The 21,425-nt window shown below is 38.5% G+C and overlaps 1 protein-coding gene across 3 annotated transcripts; it reads left to right on the top strand.

Moving 5' to 3' along the window:
* The first annotated feature begins 1,196 nt into the window (after positions 1 to 1,196).
* On the top strand, positions 1,197 to 19,476 carry LOC145465929 (uncharacterized). Of its 3 annotated transcripts, none has more exons than XM_081449700.1 (6): positions 1,197 to 1,766; positions 5,048 to 5,397; positions 5,700 to 6,321; positions 7,675 to 7,913; positions 15,602 to 15,892; positions 17,480 to 19,476. In XM_081449700.1, exons 2-6 carry the CDS (start codon positions 5,058 to 5,060, stop codon positions 19,021 to 19,023), a joined length of 3,036 nt encoding a protein of 1,011 aa, XP_081305826.1. In that variant the 5' UTR covers positions 1,197 to 1,766; positions 5,048 to 5,057; the 3' UTR covers positions 19,024 to 19,476. The 3 variants fall into 3 exon arrangements, with proteins under 3 accessions (XP_081305826.1, XP_081305827.1, XP_081305828.1); XM_081449701.1 differs by having other exon boundaries at positions 1,198 to 1,766; positions 7,675 to 7,871; XM_081449702.1 differs by lacking the exon at positions 5,048 to 5,397 and having other exon boundaries at positions 1,199 to 1,766.
* The last annotated feature ends 1,949 nt before the right edge of the window (positions 19,477 to 21,425 follow it).

Genomic DNA, 21,425 nt, shown 5'->3' with positions numbered 1-21,425 from the left:
CGGAATTGCGGAATTGGACAACTTTTCTGGTGATATTTCGGTAATTTTTTTTTAAATCTCGAATTGCGGTATTGCGGTAATCTCCGAACCCCCGAGATGCGGTCTTTTAGCATCTTGGACGGTATTAGAAATTATCCTCCAAGTCCTCCAACGTTTTCCGAGCCTTTCCCAGTTTGACAGTTTCCCATTGTTTCGGAAACAGACTGAAAAAGGACTTCAAACAGCTTTAAGGCTCTCTAATCCGACAGGCGAGTTGGTATATGACACATGATCGTAAATGATTATGATTATTGATCGACAATTTCATCGTTTTACTGGTCAAGCACAAGTCGCAGCCGTGTGGCGTAGTACTGACCTGACATTTAATATCATTTGATATTTATCACTAACCTTCTGGTCCATGAACGTCATTCTAAATCCACGCGCATCGGCAATGACACAGCGGCTGGTCTTTGTGAACACACCGTAATCGACTGTGTTGCAATATTTTCCGAAGAGGGGCAAGGCGGAGAAAACTATCGCAGGAAAAACAAATTTAGATGTCGGGTATACAAGGAAGAAAAAAAGATCGTCAAATTCAGGGAGAGTAGTTTTAACCTGGGGAATGTGTGTGTGGGGGGGAGGGGAACTCCCATATAAAAAAGAACGGAATTGTTAGTCGTGAATTTTGAAAAGAACCCCCTAAGGGGTACTAAGATTCTATTTTGTGGGCGCAGCTTGAAATTTTTTTCACCCCAATTCTGAAACAACACATTATCTCCTGTCATATTTTTCGTCTCAATACCCTAAAAGATACCGCGAAAGCTCCCGCTGTGGATCTTTTGAGGCTGGACACCCTAAGAGGCACCGAAACCGGTTTTTGTAATCCCTAAAAAGGTACGACGAACGACCCCGTCTTTTTATAAGAGTGTCCATTGTAAAACGCCCGAAAACGCTGATATGGAATCGAAAGTATGTATATTTTTATTATTTAGTTGAGTATTATATATTTTCATCACCGTTTTCAAGAGTCTTCGTTTTCACTAGTCCACACCGCTAGAAACGTCAGCGTTTTCGACTGTAGTAGTGTGGACCACAGGCGAAAAAGCATTAAAAAGTATGCGTTCTCAAACGAAAACCCATTAGGGTGGTCGGGGACTTAGTATAGGAATGATATAAAGAAGAAAAAAGTAAAACTAAGACTCGCTGGAATAAATTGCTCTGAAACAGCCTCAAAACTCCACGGAAACACAAGAAGCACACAAACGAATGGAAGTAAGTCATTCATATTGAATTTCTTTCCCATATTCCAATCTGTTATAAACGATCGTTACATTCGCATACTAACTTAACCGTGAATGTTCAGGGCCGCGGATTTTGACTCTTTCCTCGTTTTGTCAAAAAAATAGAACCCTCCCTCCCTTACCAACCTCGTCCCCAGGGCCGTCTCCTCGACGGTTTTCACTCGCCCGCCGCAACCCGCCCGCCATTAAATTCCCGCCATTTTGAAAAGTGGAGAAGGCCCTGGGGACGAGGTTGCATACTCTCCGACAGTGCTTGCTGGCAGCGGTCAATCTCAAAAATAATATCCCATAATAGTAACCACGTTGTTCGCTTCCCTCTCGCACGAGCGGTAGTTTTGGCTTGGATTTCCAGTAGGCTCCCGATATTCTGTATTTTTAATCATTCTCCATGCAGTGACAACTTATTCAACTCTTCATTGCTTTCTGAAGACTCACTGGGAAAGAGAGACTACTCACAGATTCCGAGGGGTTCGCTGCAATAAGGTAAATATGGACACTTTACTTGGTTCGAGGTAGCGCGTGGCCAGCCTGTTAGCACATTTCCTTTTAGATAAGCTAGCTTATAATACAGTTGACATATTGCATTGGATCGTCATAATGTCCTTTGATATCACAGTAAAGTTTTCTTTAGATGTAGTTATATGAACGCTGAAAACGTTTTCCGAAAAAATGTAAGTAGAAAAGAACTGTAAAGTGCACACATAAAAGCCATTTTGAACGACGCTTGGCGTTGCTTCTTTCACTCAACGGTGTTTAGAAAATTTTGTGTAAAAGGGTCTAATGAGTTAGCCGACGCTTTCTTGTTTACACACAAAAACAGCAACCTCCTTTGCTTTCAAATCAAAGCAGCTTGTAGCTTATATATTGTTATGAACAGTGGATGCAAGATTTTAGAATGCTAGTGATCAGCTAAGCATATGTAAGGGTGCGAAGGATCAAGTCATCGTTGCTTTGTTGTTCAACCGCAATCTTTCTCTTTTCCAGCCTTCTGCTTAATACTGTATTTATAACAAATAAAAGAACCATATTTCCCAAAATACTGTAGTTCGCCATCCTTATCAAAATTTCTGCATGTTCAAATCTTGTTTTGTTTTATGGAAAGTATATATTAGAAAACATTGCCCTAGGGCCTGTTTCCACGAAGCAACTAAAATCTCACAGCTGTAAACAGGTAATGTGGTATCTGTATGTCATCCACTTGGGAATAACATTGGGAGACCTAGCTGAAGAAGTGTTTGCTTTTTGGACGGACAAATTTCATATGAACAAACTGGAATTGATATACTTCTTTTGTAATTTGTTCTCTTCTTGTGAGAGCTACTAGAGTGCAGCTCCGATATAAGCGAACCAAAATATATGTGTAATTCGCATCAGCCGAATATGCGTATACCCGTATGCATATACGTATAAACGCGTATACAGTATATGCGTGTATGCCTCATTAGTATGTATGAGCTAAGGTATCGTTTCTTCATTTCATAATGGTCATTGTTGTTTTCAATGGCTTGATAGCTTGGCACAGAGTGAGAGAGACTTTTATTTATTTTTATTACGCGTATACAGTATACGCGCATATACCTTCAGATGAGACTAAGCTGATACAAACATTTTGCAATTGGGCACACAATTTACTGCTTTCTGTCAAATAGAACCAGGGATAGAAGCTTCAACAATCCCATCGTCAAAGAGCAAACAATTTGTGCCAAGTATAGCCAAAAGATAACATTCTTTAAAAGAAAATAAACACGGTTTGCGCAAGCGGCCTACCAACACACGCCAGAACACAGAACGTTTACTCACAAAAAAAAAATTGTAAACTCAGTGTAAACTGCATGTCATGGACACTTTAATAAACACTCCATTCTTCGATCAAGAAAAGAGAATGTAACTGCTACAATGAACGATTTGTGCCAAATACATGTAGAAACGTAGATATCATTTCAGTTTCGACGAGAGATCTAGTTGGAGCTAATGTGAAGTCAATAAACATTTTGCAAACGACTTGCCGATGCATGCTGATACACAGAACTTTTCCTTGAAGAAAATGAACTAAACATGAGCAGCACACTGTAAAAACTTTGATCAACAATTCTTTCATTTTACCGTTTGAACAATTTGTGTCAAACAGAGCCGGAGATATAATTTTTTCAATGAGAGATCTTATTGGAGTGCTACAGACAATAAACATTTCGCAAGTGACTTGCAGACACGTGCTGATACACAGAACTTTTCCTTGGAGAAAAATTGACTAAACGTGAGCGGTACACTATAGAAACTGAAATAAACACTTTGTTCGTCAAGGAAAGAGTATTTTTACTGTTTGAATCAGTGATCTTTGTCAAAAAGAAGCGGAGATCTCAGTTTTTTGACTAGGCCACGGAACGCTTCAGACAATAAACATTTCACAAGTGATTTGCTGACGCATGCAAAACACAAAACTCTTCCTTGCAGTTTCATAATTTACTATTCTCAAAGTTAACTGGGAGTCAATGTAAAGCCAAAGACAATTATTTTGTTTAATAACTATGAGGACCACTTGCAAAATAATTCTTTGCCCCGGTGAGTTGTTCCAGCCGTAAACTGCAAAGTAAACATTACATGTAATATGTAATATTCGGTAAATGAAAACAGTTGGTTGAAATAAGGAATTTAAGCGACTGTTTCAATTTTCTTCCCAACTTCTTGGCAGCTAAAGATCAAGCAAGTGTTAATAAACGGTACAGCTGTAGTTTGTCGGTGAACTTGCGAAGTGATTGAAAACTCGAAATAGTTAAGCTTTCATTGACGTTTTTTATAACAATATGCACACTTATATCTGAGCTGCACTGTAAATACATGACAGGAAATGTCAGCTTTGATTTTTTAGTATGAACTCCTAATATGTCTGGATGAGGATTAACTGTGAAGGAAAAATACATTTTCACTCCTGAACAGAAAACTGTAGGCCTACAAAGCTACTCCACAGCATCTCTGTTGGTGAAGGTCAAAGACATCTTGTTTAAATAATAATCAGTAATTTGTCTTGAAATTTTGTTCAGCATCATTTTGTAAAGTAATTCCTCATATGAACAGCATTCAGAATTACTACTACATTTATCAAAAACATGTGGGAAGGACATTTTTTGCAATTTACCCAAAGCCATTCATTGATCTGAATTGATTGAACTCTTCAATGTTACAATGTTTCTTACTTTTACAGGGAAAATGAAGAATACTGTGTTGAATAATACAAATAAAAATGATAGGTCATCAAAATATTTTTTGTGGATATTGTAAAAAACCTGCATTATAACTGGCTTTTCGTGAAGGCTTATAGTTACAGTGTGACGTATGTCTCGAACATGAACTTCATAACAAGAACTCACGTTACATGTATATCTAACAAAATTAATGATGAATGCACTAGCACTGTTTAGGAGATATAGAATGATTTTGGACTTTCAGTTGGGTGAATTTGCTGTGGAAACTTCTTTCGAGTATGTTTTGTGATGATATCATGGTTTGTTCTTGCTGGAAATGAAAAAAAAAGTTCTACTATCAAAAAGACAAAAACTGTTTCACACGTTGGGGAATGATCGTGTTTAATTGGCCAATAAATATATGTGCCCTCCGTCTGTTCTTCACAGAATTACACGTAAAGCTATGTCATCTAACTTTGGAAGTCCAAAAATTTATTTGAAAAATAAAAGATGTGAAGCCAAATTGTGGCATTTTGCATTCTTCACAGTTTGTCTTGTTGGTAACTAGTTTTTTTTTATTTCCAGTATTAGCAACATGAGCTCTGATCAAAAAATGGCTCCCAATGATAAGAAAGACTCGAGATTCCGCGATATTCGTAAGGGATCCCCAGACAGATGGGGCAAGCCAGGGAGGCGTGATAATACACCACCTAAGGAAACCAACAGAAATGACCCCCACTCTATTCGTTGTCGCGTTTTCATCGGCAATCTTCAGATGAGCCGCAAGGAACTTGAAGACATTTTTTCTCAGTATGGCAGAGTGGTGGGCTGCTCAGTCCATAATAACTACGGCTTTGTGCAATTTGAAGATGAAAAATCAGCAGATGCTTCCGTTGCAAAAGAAAATGGCAAAGTTTATAATGGGAAACGAGTAGGTGAGTTACTGAAGAACCGCTTTGGCGTCATCAGATTCTACAATTTTTCAGCAGCCAAAGTATTTCACTGAGTATTAATACCATGTAGCTTTCTTTAGCCTTAGCCACCCATGTCCAGCAGTTTCACCTAAATTTGCCACTAGCTTTTTCTGAAATTAATTAGTATCATTTGTTAAATTCCTATTTGCTGCCTACTGTGCGGTTTTGGCCGTGTGTTGTTAACCTGATTGAACCCCCTGAACATGTGTTGACCTTTTCTTGATACACTCAGTGATCATGGTGTGTTCTTTTCCCTTATGTAGATGTCAACTTAGCTGGTGATAGAAGAAAGGAAAAGATGGATGATCGGCCACGTGACAGAGACTCCAGACCGCCATTTCCTAGCTTCAATAGGAGAGAACGAGACTTTGACCGGGAAGGAAACAGACCATTTAGAAAATCTCCACCACGAGACAGGCCACGGTTTGAAGATTATGATCGTTTTCCCTCACGATTTGAACCACCCTTCGATCGTCGTGGAAGGTCCCCATCACCACCACGAAGAATGGATGACCGTCCTTATGGTAGACATGATGATTACTACATGCGCGAGAGATACAGGGATGAGCCCCCTCCCAGAGAACCATACCCAAGAAACTCATTTGATCACAGAGGTGAACCATTTGACAGAGATCGGAGGGATCCTTATGATTCTTCTAGGGGTCCATACCCTGAAAGAAGGGATGACCGGTATGATCGCTTTGATTCATATGGAAGGGAAGGCCGTGATGGTGGTCGTGATTACCCTCGTCCTGGTGAGTATCCAGGTCCTGCTAAGAGGCCAAGAATGGAGTATGATGGTCCAGATGATATTTACAGCAGCAGCAGCAAGAGTATTGAGGCGCCAACGGACTGTGTCATAGTTGTGATGAACAAACAACAACGGTAAGTACTTTCATCATACTTGTGATCATAAGTAAATTCTCTACCTGTAGAAAGCTGACAAACTACAGTATCATATTGAAAGTTGTTAGACACAATCTTTCCTTAACATGGTCACTCCAATTCCAGAGTCGAACCTGATGGGCAATTACATGTACATGTTATGTGGTTATTGCCAAGTCTTTGCTTAAATTCTGGAGTGTAACCATTCAAATGAAAAATATATTACCATGTGCTTTCATATCTTGCAGATGAAATTGGCAGTTTGTTCCATGTGTAATAGTCTTGGATAGATCTTGAAAATAACAGTAGTTCCAATATTTGGTTGAATACTCCTTCCACTTTTTCATACATTTTCTACTGCCGTGAACTCCCCTTTGCTATCCTCTGTCCATGATATCACAGTAATATAGTTTAGGTTGTACTGTACAAAGTATTTTGCTGTTTGATGTTCATATGTACACTTCAGAGTTTCCTGCAGCACACAATTTTGCTGTTGTTGGTTCAATTATCATGACCTTCAACTTTCGCAGGTGTGCAAAATCAATTTGTGAGTTTATTAGCAACTGTGGATATAACATTACATACACAGCTGTCAGTCATCTCTCAAACATATCACATGTAACTTGCACTTGGTCAAAGTGAATTTTGTGTTCAAAAGGAGTCTTCTGTCTTAAAAAAATCACAAAAAAATATTAAAGGAAAATAAAAACTTGTGATCAAAATCATAAATTAGTAAAACTGGGCATTACAGGGTCACAGTTAAAAAAGATTTAAGTCTCTTTGAAATAAAATTGTTTTTCTCTTTTGCTATTTTAGTCTTAATTTGCGTTTGTTTTAACTAACTCCAAAATCAAATGTGCTTCATTCAAAATTGGGGGCTCTGGAAGTAAACAATTTTAATTTTTCTGATTCAAACTTTTACATTGTTTAAATGCAATGCAAATTAAATGCTGGTGGCACAAAACTATGTTATTTGAAATTGCTTTTTATCAAGAAAGACCTGAAAGTTTCTTCCACTGCATTATGCTGGTTTTACTGTAACATTCTCTGAGTTGTGGTCTATTTGCTCAATTAGTCTATCAGTGAATCACTGAAGTGACAAGCTAATTGTTTTCTCAATAGACTTGATTCTCAACTCTTGATTCTTGATTCTCAGGACTATTGAAACTCAAAAAGAGACTCTCAACTTACATTTGCATGGTACTGTATAAGTATGTACATGTACATGCAACTTGCTCAACACCATGTAGCCTGATTTGTTCTCACATAGAGGGTTGAGTACATCAACTGCCAAAGTCATGCCATATTTTCTTAATAAAGTCCACTCATTTTTTTTATTTTTGTTTCATCCAGGGGTTATGCAGAAATGGTTCAAAGAAGACTGAAGGCTGTAGGATTGGTAGTAGATCTTCACTTCCATGGGACACAGCCAATCATGGAGCTTTTAGATGATGTGGCTCGCCGTGGTGTTCTGTATGCTATAGTGATTACCAGTCAGCATGAGGTGCATCGCTCAGTGACTGTCAACATTTTGCATGGAACTCCTCAAGGTAAAGATCAAAAACTCCTTGCAGGGATAAAGACACACAATGGTAAGGGGTTTATAGGAAAGAAAAAGAACATAAGGTGTATTCCAACAATATACAAGAATTGGGAGGGGAAGGAGGACTCATTCACTCTTGGTTGCCTTCATCAAACTTAAATCTGTTCAAATTCTCACAAGAGTTAACAAATGCTTTTCCCTGCGTACAGCTTTAGTGCACTTCAGCTATGGAGCAGTTTCATCTTTTTTTGGTTGCTGCACTTGAATGATAGTCGGTGGGAGTTCAGCGCACTTCAACTCTAATCATTATTTGGCCTGAGCTCACAAACAAATGTGATAGCTTGCATTTGAGCATTAATCTTAATTACATGTAGGACTGCCACTCACTATGGGTCATCAAACAGAAGAGTTCAGGGTATACATGTAGTGCAGTTGTCTCGTACACCACACAAAACAGAAAATGTATAACCATGTTCACAAACTCTAGCCTGCTGTTCACAGAAAAGTAAGTTTGGGAAGATTTGAAAATTTTTGTGTAAGCAATTGTACACACTAAAGTTCTGTTGAGTACCTGGAAACTCAGTTTGAGTATACAGCTGAGAGTTGCTATTTCTTAATGTGGGGATTGTAACAGACAAATGAAGTAACTGCTTCATGACAGGTAACTGCTTATAAAGCATCCAGTCATTCAATCTGAGCATGCATGGAAATTCTGATTTTAAGTTTTTTGTATTTGTATATATACACCTGTAGATACAGTATATATGTAAACTACAGGCCACCATACTGTTGGTATTATTTAAAATATACTTCACAATCACACACCTACATGTACAAAGTACAGGGATGTAGATTAAAGTAAAGAGCTGAGTGAAATGGCCATTTCAGCATGGCTTTTGCTGGCTGTGAAGGCTGGAAAAATAAATGTGAAAATTGGGTAGGTTTTGAAGCCAGTTCCTATCTGTATTATTTGCCTATGTGGGTTTCACATCACTCCTGAAAGCGGTGTAGAAATGTGCAGCATACATAAACATTATAACATCAATCAGTAACGTTTGATTAAGATTCATTCTACCTCTCAATATTTCACCTAATGGGGGAGGATTTATTATACAATGCTGCAGTATTTGATACATCGTGCCTTGAAAACGATCTAGTATTTCTCAGTAATTTAAAACTGCTTGACATACATCAACACTGATGTTTTTGATGTGTCAGCAAAAGCTGTTGACCAAAGGAACACAATGAGCACAAAATATTGTTAATCTCATGACTTATCTTTTTTACTAGTGATCATGCTGTTCTCCTATTAGTTCAGTCTGGACATTTGGGAGAAAGCAACAACAGCACTCTTTGTTTGATGGTTTACTTAGATTGTTGTTACACAAATTATACATACAATCCTCATGCTTTAAACTTTCTGTCACATTTTCTTCTGGACAATGTATTGATAAATTGTGTACAGGGCTTAAAAATGCACTGAAGTCTGTTAGACTCCAGCGTGATTAATCATGGTGTCATATTTTGAAAATGTGGTATCAAGATACATCTACAAAATGCTATCCATGAGGGTCACATGCTAAAGGGATTAGATGACCTTCATCATTTAAGAAAGTTATGAGAAAACTAAGTCCCCTCAATTGTATTACCTTTCATTTTGATTCCAATAGTAAAATGAACGTTGGCTGCGGGCAAATTATCAAATTTTTACCAAAATGTTATGGGCTTTAGGCTAAAGTTAAAATGACTCCCTGTGAGTGTTGTTTGGAGTTATAAGTAGGTGTTTGGTGTAGTATACACCAAATTAGGCATATTTGCAACCCTTGTGGAAAGGTTAGGGTTGGTAATTAGGAATTGCATGCTCTCTTTTCAGGCTTAGATGTATTTATCGTACTCGGCTTCTTCTGTGTAAGATGTGTTGTTTTTTATTGCTGCTTTTACCTATTTATTTCCGTCTTATAATAATATTGCATGCTGCTGGGAAAAATGTTCTTCACCATGCCCTATCTTGATCTTGCTTACTTGTTGCTTTAACTATTTAGCAGGCCACATCATTATTGTTATTTTGATATTGCTTAGAGGAACATTGTTTATTGTAATGTAGGTTTGTTTTGCCTGTGGATATCCAGAATGCTTTCGTATGCTCCCTTCCCTGATAAGTCGCCTAAATTTTGTTACCATTCCCATTAGCTTTTCACCATTCACTGGTTTGTGATTACAGCAGTTATTCTGAGAGTGACAACCAGCAAAACTCTGTTTGCTATTTCTATCTGCTACAGTAAGGAACAGTGTTGGGCACGTACTTGTATATGAAACTCTTATCTTTTTGAAAATAACTGTATTTGAAGAAACGGTTGCGCTGAAACATGCAAACAGTTACTTATACATTGCTTGTTACATTGCAAACACACACACACACACATGAAAATAAAAAATTGACGTAGGGGAAGAGTTATAAACATGTACACAATTGCTAAGGAAAAATAATAAGCAGCAACCCACAGTGAACTAACAGCACAAGACAGTAAAACTTAACATAACACAGTTTAAGTCCCAGTGCTGCCATAACTGTGCCTCAAAACCTATAGTGTAACTATCAAGCCAACATTTTTGTACATGTAAATTGCACAATAATTGTGAGAGTTGTAGGTACACTATTGGTTTATTGATCTTCACTCCTGAGATGTCATCCTTATGGTATAAGTAAAAGTATCTAATGTGAGGTATTCTAGTGGGATTGCTGTACAATATCATCTGATCTGCTTGTATCAATATCAGTATTATTGTCTTGTAAAGAAATGTATGTGTTTGATGACTACTGATGATCCTATTGCAAACATGTTTTCGTCATAAGTTTTAGCCTAGGTAAAGGAAACATGTACCTGTAATATGTGTTGTAATAGATCATTCTTTCCATCATCATTATTATTACTATTATTGGTATTGTTATCATTATCGTTATTGTTATTGTTATTGTTGTTGTTGTTGTTGTTATTGTCATTGTCATTGTCATTGTTATTATTATTATTCCGTGAATTCAATGTTAGGGTTGAAATGTACATATACCAGCCCTACCTCCATGAAGAACACTAGGCTGACTCGATTGGATTCTGAATTTCTGTTTGAATCTCCTGTAATGTATTTTTTTACACTGCAAAAAGGTAATAATACCAGCAGGAAAAAAAATGATACCACTGCAAATGTAGTACAGTGAGTAAAGTGCAAGAGACAGAGGGAGGGTTGAAACACAAAGAAAATGTCTGACTACTTCAGAAGTGACTTATGTTTTGCTGAATATAATTTTATATTATTAGTATTGATTTAACATTGGTGGACTTAAAGTAAACAACAAATTGCAAATACACATATATTTTTTGTTACAAAACTTATTTTAATTCAACATACCTCTGCAATCTGACAAAGTGACCATATTCAACTTGATTTACCATGCCAGTCTTCTGTTTATTGTGACATAGTTATCTCAATTAAATGTGTGGTTGTTACACCTTTCACATTTTCAGTTCTTAAGGCTGCTTGTGACAGGGCAAAGTTGTATTTGTTCTCTTTGAATTTGTTTTATACAGATCAAATAATGCAAATCAAACCTTTAATTCTGTAGCTGGTAAATTCAGCCATTTGTAAATATGGAGGAGGGGCATACTTTTAAAACATCAACAGATAATTCTGCTAGCAATGATAAACAGTTTTTCCCAACAAGGACAGTTGCAACTGCTACTCAAGTCAAATTAATGGCGGATAATTCTGTAAACACTGGATCTTTTAAGTCCCCCCAAAATTGCAAGAAATGGCATTTCTTTACATTTGTGTGTCGATATGCACCTTAAGCTGGAATTAAAACTGTCTGAAAGATTAACCTTCATGAGAGATGCTCCCCAAATTTTAAGTGGCACTATGCTGTTGAGTTCTCACTGAAAGCATTTTTAAATTTGATTTGTTCCTTCTCGTCATTATCGTCTACCTTGTGGCATAGAGGTAATCAACAAGGTAGGTTTCTGGCCATGGTTCAGAGCTACTCCAATAATATCATCTTTGCCATGAAAAATGTTACCTAATGTGTTAAAGTCATGCAGAGCCTTGCTTGAGTAGATGAAGTAAACAAAATATTGATCTACGTGAAGGACTGTTGGTCTAAATGCCTACAAAATGCATTGCAGCAATGAAATAAACAGTAGTGCAATGCATTGCAGTAAAAGGCAAAACTTCAAAACCCATTGTATAAATTAGAATTGCTGCCTTTGCTCAGTCGTCCCAGGTCCCCTCAAGGCAGAAGGGATAATATCAAAGCAGTCCAGTTCTGGTATTATTAAAATGTCTACACATGCTTTGTATACGCGTATAGCCCCTTGCCAGCTAGTGGTCGCTTGATTTTTCAGTATTGAACTTATAAATTTGCAGTTGTTGGTTCCTAAGTATGTTTCATTTAATTGGCACAAGAAAAGGTCCACCTAGAGGAGGACTACACTTTATACAATGTAGTTCAAGAACACATGAAAGCTCTGTGGTAATGGAACTGGCTGACAGCAAACTTTGAAATATGAAGGTGACTGTTTATCGTAGTAGGAGTGACAAATATTCAATTAACAGCAGTCAGCAGAACTCCACCACCACAGGAAATTGTAAAGAGAGTACCAGAAGAGAAATGGCAGTCTTATTTTCTCCTGGTTAATTACTTCTGGCGTTGTTCAATGTAACATTTCTGTAACATTATGGATGCACTAACTAAAAAATGTACTAAAAACATGTCCGTGAAATAACAAAATAAACGGGGGTTATTTTGATAGAACTGTCTGTGTTTAAAATAGGACTAACTGATAACAACATTGTTGTATTCAATAATTAACACAAATGTAATCCCCTATTTATGCAATACTTTTACTGCAAGGTGGCATTTGTGTAACATTTAAGTGACACTCAAATTATGGTTTGCATTAATTTTTACCACAGTAGAGAAAAGCAGCATTCTTTGCCATTTTGGAATGCAGGTTTGTTTTTTGCTTCTGTCATTTTGAAAAGGTCACTGTAAGAAATCTGTCTTAGACAACAGATATGCAAGATTTGTAGAGACAGGGTGCATGAAAGCTTTGTATCTTTTTCAGATCATGCAAGAATGTAATTTGTGTCATTTCTACATTAGACTATCGTCTTTCCCTTAAACACCAGTAACTTTTTCTTTATCCTTTGTAACTGCAATAGTCTGTCCAATATTGATATCAGAATTGTTTCTTGAATCTCATTCCAACAACAGAGTGTACTGTAACCATAATCAGCCTTAACAGCTTTGTCAGAGAAGTACAACTTTGTACTAATCTTTCAATACACACAGGGAAAGATGCACTGACTGGCCCAAAACTGCCGATTCTCTTTCTAAAGAGGTTGGCAAAGCAAACCACATACTGTACATTAGCTTACACAAATGGAATAAAAATGTTTTGCAGTTGTTTATAACAGCAATGTGCTGATTTTTGTCTGGGAGACAGAACCTGCATTCATTCGGCATCCTATGACACACGACTAACAGATCTCATTTGTAATTTCTTGCCATTGTTAAAGTAGTTATTTATATTCTCAAGTACACACTTTTAACTAAAGAATGTCAGTAATGAACACTATGTCGTTGTAGACCATTCTAGCAGTTATCAAATTTTAGGGAAACCACTCATTCAGTTATGGTTTTTCACTGAGTTTCTCCATGCAACAACACAACAACAACAACAACAATGCACACTTAATTACCACATACAATATGCAACAAACTTTATACTATATTTCATACTGTGTTAGAATACCAAATGAAATTGCTTGTTTACTTAACATTAAATTTAGCTACACACATTTTTACAATATTATGGTATTATGGCACTAAATATCCAGCTCTGTTACAGTAGCAGAGATCAGTGTTGTTTGTCACATGCAGCACATGGTCAACGTGTCCTGAATGAGGATACAATATTTGTTCTTTTGTCCAAGACTACATATAGGCTCGATTTCCGCTGCTTCGTCGTGTCCGGTCTATTCCTTTCCTGAACAGTGGCTGGTAATCCAGCATAGAACTACATGTTGCGCTGACGTAGTATTTTTTAAAAGGGACAGTCTGATAGTCTGACTTTGCTTAACCTTTTGATTATGTCTAGTTTTGGAATTGTTATCATGTCATTATATTTGTTATTTTTTTCGTTGTTAGATAATATATGTAACATTTGACCGACATGTTAGTATGTTGCTGTGGAATGATACAGGAGGGAGGGGTTTTGTTTGGGGTTTTTGGTACCTCTGCAGTGTTTCAGCCAGAGCGCGCCATTGCGGGAATCCCGCGTTGCAATCAGAGATGGCCCCCAGAAAAACGAAAAAAGGGCCAATTTGGCCCTTTCCTTTTACATGACTGCAGGCTTAACACAGGCATAATATTTAAAAAGCCATCCCAGGGTTGGAAATTGTGATCGATACGGTCGCCAATGCAACAAGCATTTCATCCTTGGCGACCAAAAATTCTGGTTTAGTCGCCATAATACGGCATAATGGCGACTACGTTTCTCTGTGTTGACGATCAATAACGGTTATTTTGTCACAAATTATGTCCTTCTAGATAATCATATTGAAAGATCTTTGCTTCTAAAACATTCAACATAAGAAAAGAAGTCAATCCGTCCTTTTACTTTGCAGTATTGATTCTCTCACATCGGAAAACTTCAAAATGGCTGACAGTGTTTGAAATCGTCCTATAATGCATTGCAAACCCTTGATCATTGACTACGTCATGTATGCCTAAGGATTGTTCTCTTGTAATGCACGGATCCTTCATACTAGTATCTGATTCAAAAGAAACTTTATTGAGTAGAAACACTTCAGAAAGCACTTACTATTAAATTTTATCATAGATCCTAATAAACTGCTTTATTTTGCTTGGTACCCTGATGCATTTTTTCCTTCTGTGGCTTTCAATTTATTGGCCCCTTTCCTGAAAAATTGGCCCCTAAAAAAGATCTTTAGGGGCCACTTTGGCCCGGCTCAAGTAAAATTATCTGGCTGAAACACTGGAGCCTCTGCAATACGTTGTCTGTTGAAACATGCACACAGTTCTAACAAACCTGTACATAGCATATGGATGAAGATGTGCAAGTAAAATTATATAATTCATTAGTGTAAAGTGACCTTTGTTGTATTACTTTAATTGTTTGTGGGAGTAAGAAGTTTTAGGGTTGGTACAATACAAAAATTAAATACTTTGAATCAATGTTCCTTGCTGCAAACTAATAAGACAACCGAGTTTTACATTATAATTTTAAATTTAGTTTTGTTCTGATACACTGTACTTGTTAAGTGGTGTTGCTGAGTGTTGTGGGTAATGTGTATATACAATTTCCGATGTAAATACACATGTAAACAATGTGTTCGTGTGCAATTACAATAATTATTATTTATAAGTATATTGTGACCTACGTTGCGTTTATGTGTAATGTGTTTTTATCATCAGCGAGCTGAGAAACAAAAATATTTAACTGACCTAAAGTTTCCATTTCAAAATAATGGAGGCATTAAGCTTTTCATGTATTTGTACGTTACACAGTGCAACAGAAAATCACATTTCGCCATTTCATAATCAAATTTTAGTTGCTTTTAACCAGTCCAAGGGTGACAAAGCTGACAGTAGATGCCAAGTGTGGAAGTTACTTTTTATTTCTCTTGTTTCAACTTCAAACCCATTTTATCTCCACACAGAGCATAGAAACATGCCTCTCGATGATGCTATGAGACTCGTTGGACAAAATTTTGATCAGTACATGCAAGATCTACGTGAACGAGCTAAAGTTAGCGGCGCACGGGACAGTAACAAGGACACGCCTGCAGCAATCCCCAAAGATGAGAAGACCACTGAGATATCGAGTCTCTTGAGTAAAGCAGCTACCGGGGCAGATCTTTCTGCCGAACAGCTCACAAAACTGATTGACAGCTTGTCTAAACGCCAAGAAGAAATTCTGGGAAGCTCTACAACTGCCAACGGCAAAGGAGGTAAAAATGCAAGGCATGATTTTTTTCCTGCTCCTGCTGTCGACAAGATTATGACTTCACTGTCTCGACAACTTTCTACAGCCGTCTTTATTTAGCTAAATTACTTGAAATAGAAAATGGGTTCCTTACAAGTAGGCGTGCTTCACAACATACTCATCCACCACATCTTACTTTCTCCTATACAATCATGTATTTCTCTAACCCGTCTCCTGGAACCTTGGAGGGCCGTGTATTAAAGAATTTTATAAGGGGAGGTGAGAAACGTGTCATTGATCATGAACATATGGCTGTTATTAGATTTCACGTAGAAATTATCTGCAAAGAAGTGGAATTTCAGGGGAAATATCTCAAATTCCCGCTCATTTGAATAATAATACAAAGGATTTTTTATAGGTGGCTCCCAGTTTAATTAAGTTTTGCGTTGACCTTGTCAGTGTCCGTTAAGAAATACAAATTGATGAACTGACTTTCTTTGGCAAGAACCCACTGCATCATAATATAGATGATATAAAGAATTCTCAAGGTTGTCCGTAGATAACGGGACATCATTCATTTAGAGTCTCAATCAGCTAGCAAAACTTGTTACATTGTCAGGAAAAACTGCAAATTCTTTTCTTAAGTGACAAACCTTAATTGCACAAACGGTCTTTTATCTCACCCAAAACAGAAAGTTGACAAATGCCTGAATTGTCAACCTCATCCAATGATTACGAATTAACTGGCCATGAGGTGACTTCTAGATTATTGTCGGTTCTACAGTTCACAAAATTTGTGAGATTTTATGTGTAAGGAACAGCGCAGTGCAACTGAAACAGTGCTTTTAAAAAAAAAAAAAAAAAGAAAAGAAAAGAAAATTGAAATAGGTGGCTGCCTCGGGGCAGCACCTGTTGGATAACAATAAGAGAGGGCTAGCCGGAACAACTCCCTCTAGAAGGTCAGTTTTTCAAAACGTCATGCATTCACGACAAAATACTGGCCGGTGTAAGGTCTTATTGAAAGCTCCTTACCTAAACTTAAGGTAAATGTAATTAGAGCCATGAAGGAAAAGGGTTGATGAAGAGATGGTCACGGTGTTTATATGGGCTGGGGAAATCACTAATGGAATGGAATGCCGTTCTGTGTTGGTTATCCAGAACAATCTCCCGAGCCAGGTGGGCATTAAATTGTGTCAAATGAGTCTTAAGTGTAAATTTGCTACCGAATTGACAGTGACCTTCTTGATTCCCCTTGGTTTTAACTTTTTTCAGTGTGCCCTTCAGGAAAGCTATTCTGTTATATGTATTAAATTAGTACAGTTGTAATTCCAGTATCGTGTGCCCTTTCCATTTGGTTTTCGTACAGGTGTGTTTCACTGCAGACGTGATTAATACACTCTGTTAAAAAAGAAAGAAAGAAAACAAAACTTAGCAAAGTGACTTACACCCAAAGTATCTTGAGCCGTTGAAGATTGTGAAGATCAACAGGCCTAATATAAATACAATACAATTTAACTGAGGTAGTAGGAAAAATTATTGACTATTGTTGGTTATCACGTGTTAGTTTTTGACTGTTCATCTTGGTTCCATTTGCACCCACTTTTCTTGTCAGGCATAACGAGTAGTCAACCCAGCCAGCCAGCTGTTGACCCACAGTCCATCGCCAAACAGCAAGCGGACCTTCAAGCAAAAATATTAAGCATTTTGAATCCTGGTGGAGGTGCCAAGCCTGCTAGTAGTATTAGTACTACTAGTCCCCGTTCTCAGCAGACAGGTGGTGTCACTGCACCAGCTGTACCAACTCCAGCCAAACCAACCGCACTGAGTACCACTGCAAAACCGATATTTCCATTGTATCCAACGCAACCAAAACCAGCGGCCTCTTCGGCCACTAGTGGATTTATCTCAACATCTGGAGTTGCAGCAACTACAACGAGAGTTCCAGCAGGTGCAACAGCATCAAGATCAGCCTCTTCCACAGGAGCAACTCAAGTTGGAAATGCTTATCAATCAGGGTCACCGTACGGTCAAACAGCTGCTTCTATGGCAGCAAAACAAGCAGCATCGTATCAATTTCCGAAGCCTACAACTCCTGCAGCTCAAAGTACTTATACTGTGGGCTCTAATCAAGCAGCTGTGGGAGCCTCATCAAGTTCTGTTTATGGCTCCCAGGCAGCTCGGCCATCTCAGAACTACTCAATAGGAACTCAGGCACAGTCTGGGAAGTTTGGTCAGCCTCAGCAATCTGCAGCTACTGCCGTCACGCGCTCTCCAATTCCTGTTGTTTCCAAATTCAGCCCTGCTGGACAAGCTATTGGTACGGTTGGAGCATCAAGACCAGCTGTTAACTCTGCACAAAATATTGGCCGAGGAACACCTACTTCTGTGGGTGGTCCAAGGCCCGCCTCTAGTATCATTGCAGGCCAGGTACGAACCCCATCCCCTGGTGTTGCCAAAGGAAGAGCTGGTTTACTAGGAGCGTCTCCTACAAGTGGAATTGCAACTAGGGCACTTACACCATCTGGGGCTGTGAGGCCCCCATCAGGCACTCCAGGTGCACGCATGGGTGCCCCCAGAGGCCCCTCACCGGTAGGCAGAGGCACTGTGAGGACTCCTCCAGCAGGCATGCAAGGTCGAGGTGCTCCAGCTCGAGGTGGGGCAGTCCCAGTTCGTGGTGGAGCAATCTCTGTTCGAGGTGGAGCAACTGGAGCAACATCTGGAGCTGGTGCAACAAGACCACCATTAACGAGTCCTGGAGGCACTGCCCTGCAAACTGCTTCCCCAAGTAGGGGTGCCCTTGCTCAGCGAGGTGCACCAACAGTACGTGGTATTCCAAGTAGAGGGGGTCCAACTGGTGCAGCTCGTGGTACTCCAAATCGTGGAGCTCCAACCCCTCGTGGTGCTCCAACCCCTCGTGGTGCTCCAGGCCCTCGTGGCTCTCCCATGCCTCGTGGTTCTCCTTACATGCGTGGTGCTCCAGGTGGTCGTGGTGCTCCTTCATCCCAAGGTGCTCCAATACGCCCAGTGGTCCGTGGAGGTCCTTCTGGACAAGGAGGTGCCATAAATCGCGGTGCTCCGAGGGGTCGATCTATGATGCGTGGTGGCCCTTCATTTCGTGGAGGCCGTGGAAATCCTGGTGGATATGGTGGATATTGATTTAGCAGCGTGATCAGGATTACTGGACTTTTTAAATGCAGCTCCACTGAACGGACTTGTCTTTTTTCACAGTGAACATCTATTTCTGCCATGACAGTTAGCGTTGCATTGTTATTATGAGGTTTACGCGTGCCCTTGTTTAAGTCATTGTGTGTCTGTTTGCTCTATTTTCATTTGTGATGTGTTGTCTTGGGCATCACTGTTGACATCTACATTTCTGCATGTGTAAAATTTTTATCTGTAATTTTACAGTTGTAATCTTGAATCTTCCCAAGTTTTTATTGTCAACGGCTATTAACTTGTTAAATCTCTTATTTAGCAGGGCATTTACAAAATGTATTTTATGGTCTTTATGAAATAACTAGCAGATATGTGACAACGTTTTAATTAATACAAAGCACATTGGTGTTTGTTTTTCCAACTGTTTAATTAAACTTATACATCGCAATCTGAGAGACGTGTAAATTGTTCTGTTGACCTTCAGGGATTCACTGTGTTCTGAAAACCATGAAATGAATTGTTGAATCGTTGAATTCGAGACCTTGAGAACTCATGGCACCGATAATTATATAGCTTTATTTTCCCTTGTGTTTGTATCTCAACTGGTCTCTGAACCGTTCACCGCTGTACTGGGTTTGCACGTCTGGGGCGTGGTTGTGATCTGTTATCTATTGATTCCTGCCGTGATACATGTATGTTCACACAGGTTGTAGCCAAAGCTTGAATTGACAAATTCTTTTTAACTCTAGTTTCGTGAATGTTCAAAACCAAGTGAATAGGAAAGGTTATCACAACTCAAGCGCTGACGATAAATAAGTAAATAGTGTGCGACTTATGAGACCTTTAGTCTTCTTTGAACAAAACACTTTATTTTTATGTATATTTTACTATTTTCGCGGTCTTTATTTTGCTTCTGTCACAGCCTATAGAGGTCCCAAGGAATAGGCCCACATCCTTCGTTGCCGCCATTGATCGACGACTGTCTCAACGTGTTTCGCTGATGATTGTCGGGTCGTGATCCTGATCTGTGAGCTTAGCCATTCTCAGTAAACGTCCCTGCTTCGCAATAGCCAAGTAATGATTAAGCTGAGGTTACTCGGGTCGAGGTCAACACATGGCGAAACAACTGAGGACATTGCCGTATTATGCCAACAAGATACATTTTGTAATAACCATGAAACAACAAAATATGACTAACAGTAGTAGTTAAAAGAAGCCTTCCTCGTCTTTGTATATAGCGCCTGCATTTTTAAGATTGTTTGGACAGGTTGTAACAAAATCATATTACCTTCACCTTTAACATCCATTACCTGCTGATAATTTTAAGAGATAGAGAATAAATGTGATACCGAGTATCACATTTATATGCCTATTCTCTTGATAGTGTCGTCTCTGTTTTGTATTTTAACGTGCTAATGCTAATGTACCATCTTGCAGTATTTAAATTTCTGCTACCTGTATGTCACCTCAGTCTGAAGATGATATAGAATTATACCGAAAAATTACAAGCACATCAACGATTCCTTGCATTTGTTGCCTGTATTATATAGACAGTGCAATACTCGGTATCACATTTATTCTCTTCGCCTTTAACGGAGTAAGTGAAACGCAGTTTCTCGTTCAATGGTCCCCTCCTGTGGATGGATCTTTCTTTCATTGGGCCCCCAGGCGACAATCAAGTAAACCAGGGTAATTTATAATATGTTATCGTTTTAGTATTGTACTGTTTCTTATTCTTATATAATCAACAACGAAGAGACTCTGTAATAGCTTGATCGTCAACCGATATCCTGGATTACAGACTTTACACAGGTTTCGTAAGTGAACACTTTCAGGGCCACCTTTTTTGGGTGTCATTTCGTGTTTGACATTCTAACTATTGCTTTATTTCATTATTTTATTTTGTAAGTTTTCCACTGTAGGACTTGAACTGGTAGCTGGGATGAAAACAACGGCTTGTAAGACTAACAGATACCTAAAGGGTTGCAAGGAGAGTGGCCATTTCACCGATAATACCAAGTTGACATTGTTGATGAATGTCTACGGTCTTGTGTCGAATTATGATAGCCTTTTGTTCGACATTTATCTCCGCTGTACTTTGGGGCTGTTGACATTATCCTGATAAATTCTCCTACCTCTTAAGTTACAGACCAATATATTAAAGAAACACCTCCGTGTTACACAATTTCATTTTGGGGAAAATTGCCGTTCCTTTGCCTTTGTAAACTTCTTGACGTCCTTACATACAAGAGCCCTGTATTTAATGTCCAATCATCCTTAGATAATATGCATACGTATCTGTCATATAAGTTGGAACAATGTCTGCTGAAGTTATTACACAGTGTAACATTGACTTGAACCATCATTGTTAATTGTCCTCGAAAAAGACAACCTAACGAACT

This window comes from Orbicella franksi, chromosome 13 (genome assembly GCF_964199315.1).
Source record: "Orbicella franksi chromosome 13, jaOrbFran1.1, whole genome shotgun sequence".
NCBI classification, from domain to species: domain Eukaryota; kingdom Metazoa; phylum Cnidaria; class Anthozoa; order Scleractinia; family Merulinidae; genus Orbicella; species Orbicella franksi.
The sequence above is the reverse complement of the archived record's forward strand: the minus strand, read 5'-3'. Positions and strand labels throughout refer to the sequence as shown.

What these genes read in the sequence shown, in the direction of transcription:
- LOC145465929 (XM_081449700.1), top strand. Translation starts at nt 5,058, where the DNA reads ATGAGCTCTGATCAAAAAATGGCTCCCAATGATAAGAAAGACTCGAGA. An exon ending in GTGATGAACAAACAACAACG is followed by an intron (nt 6,322 to 7,674) that starts GTAAGTACTTTC and finishes TGTTTCATCCAG; the next exon opens with GGGTTATGCAGAAATGGTTC. An exon ending in AGGGATAAAGACACACAATG is followed by an intron (nt 7,914 to 15,601) that starts GTAAGGGGTTTA and finishes ATCTCCACACAG; the next exon opens with AGCATAGAAACATGCCTCTC.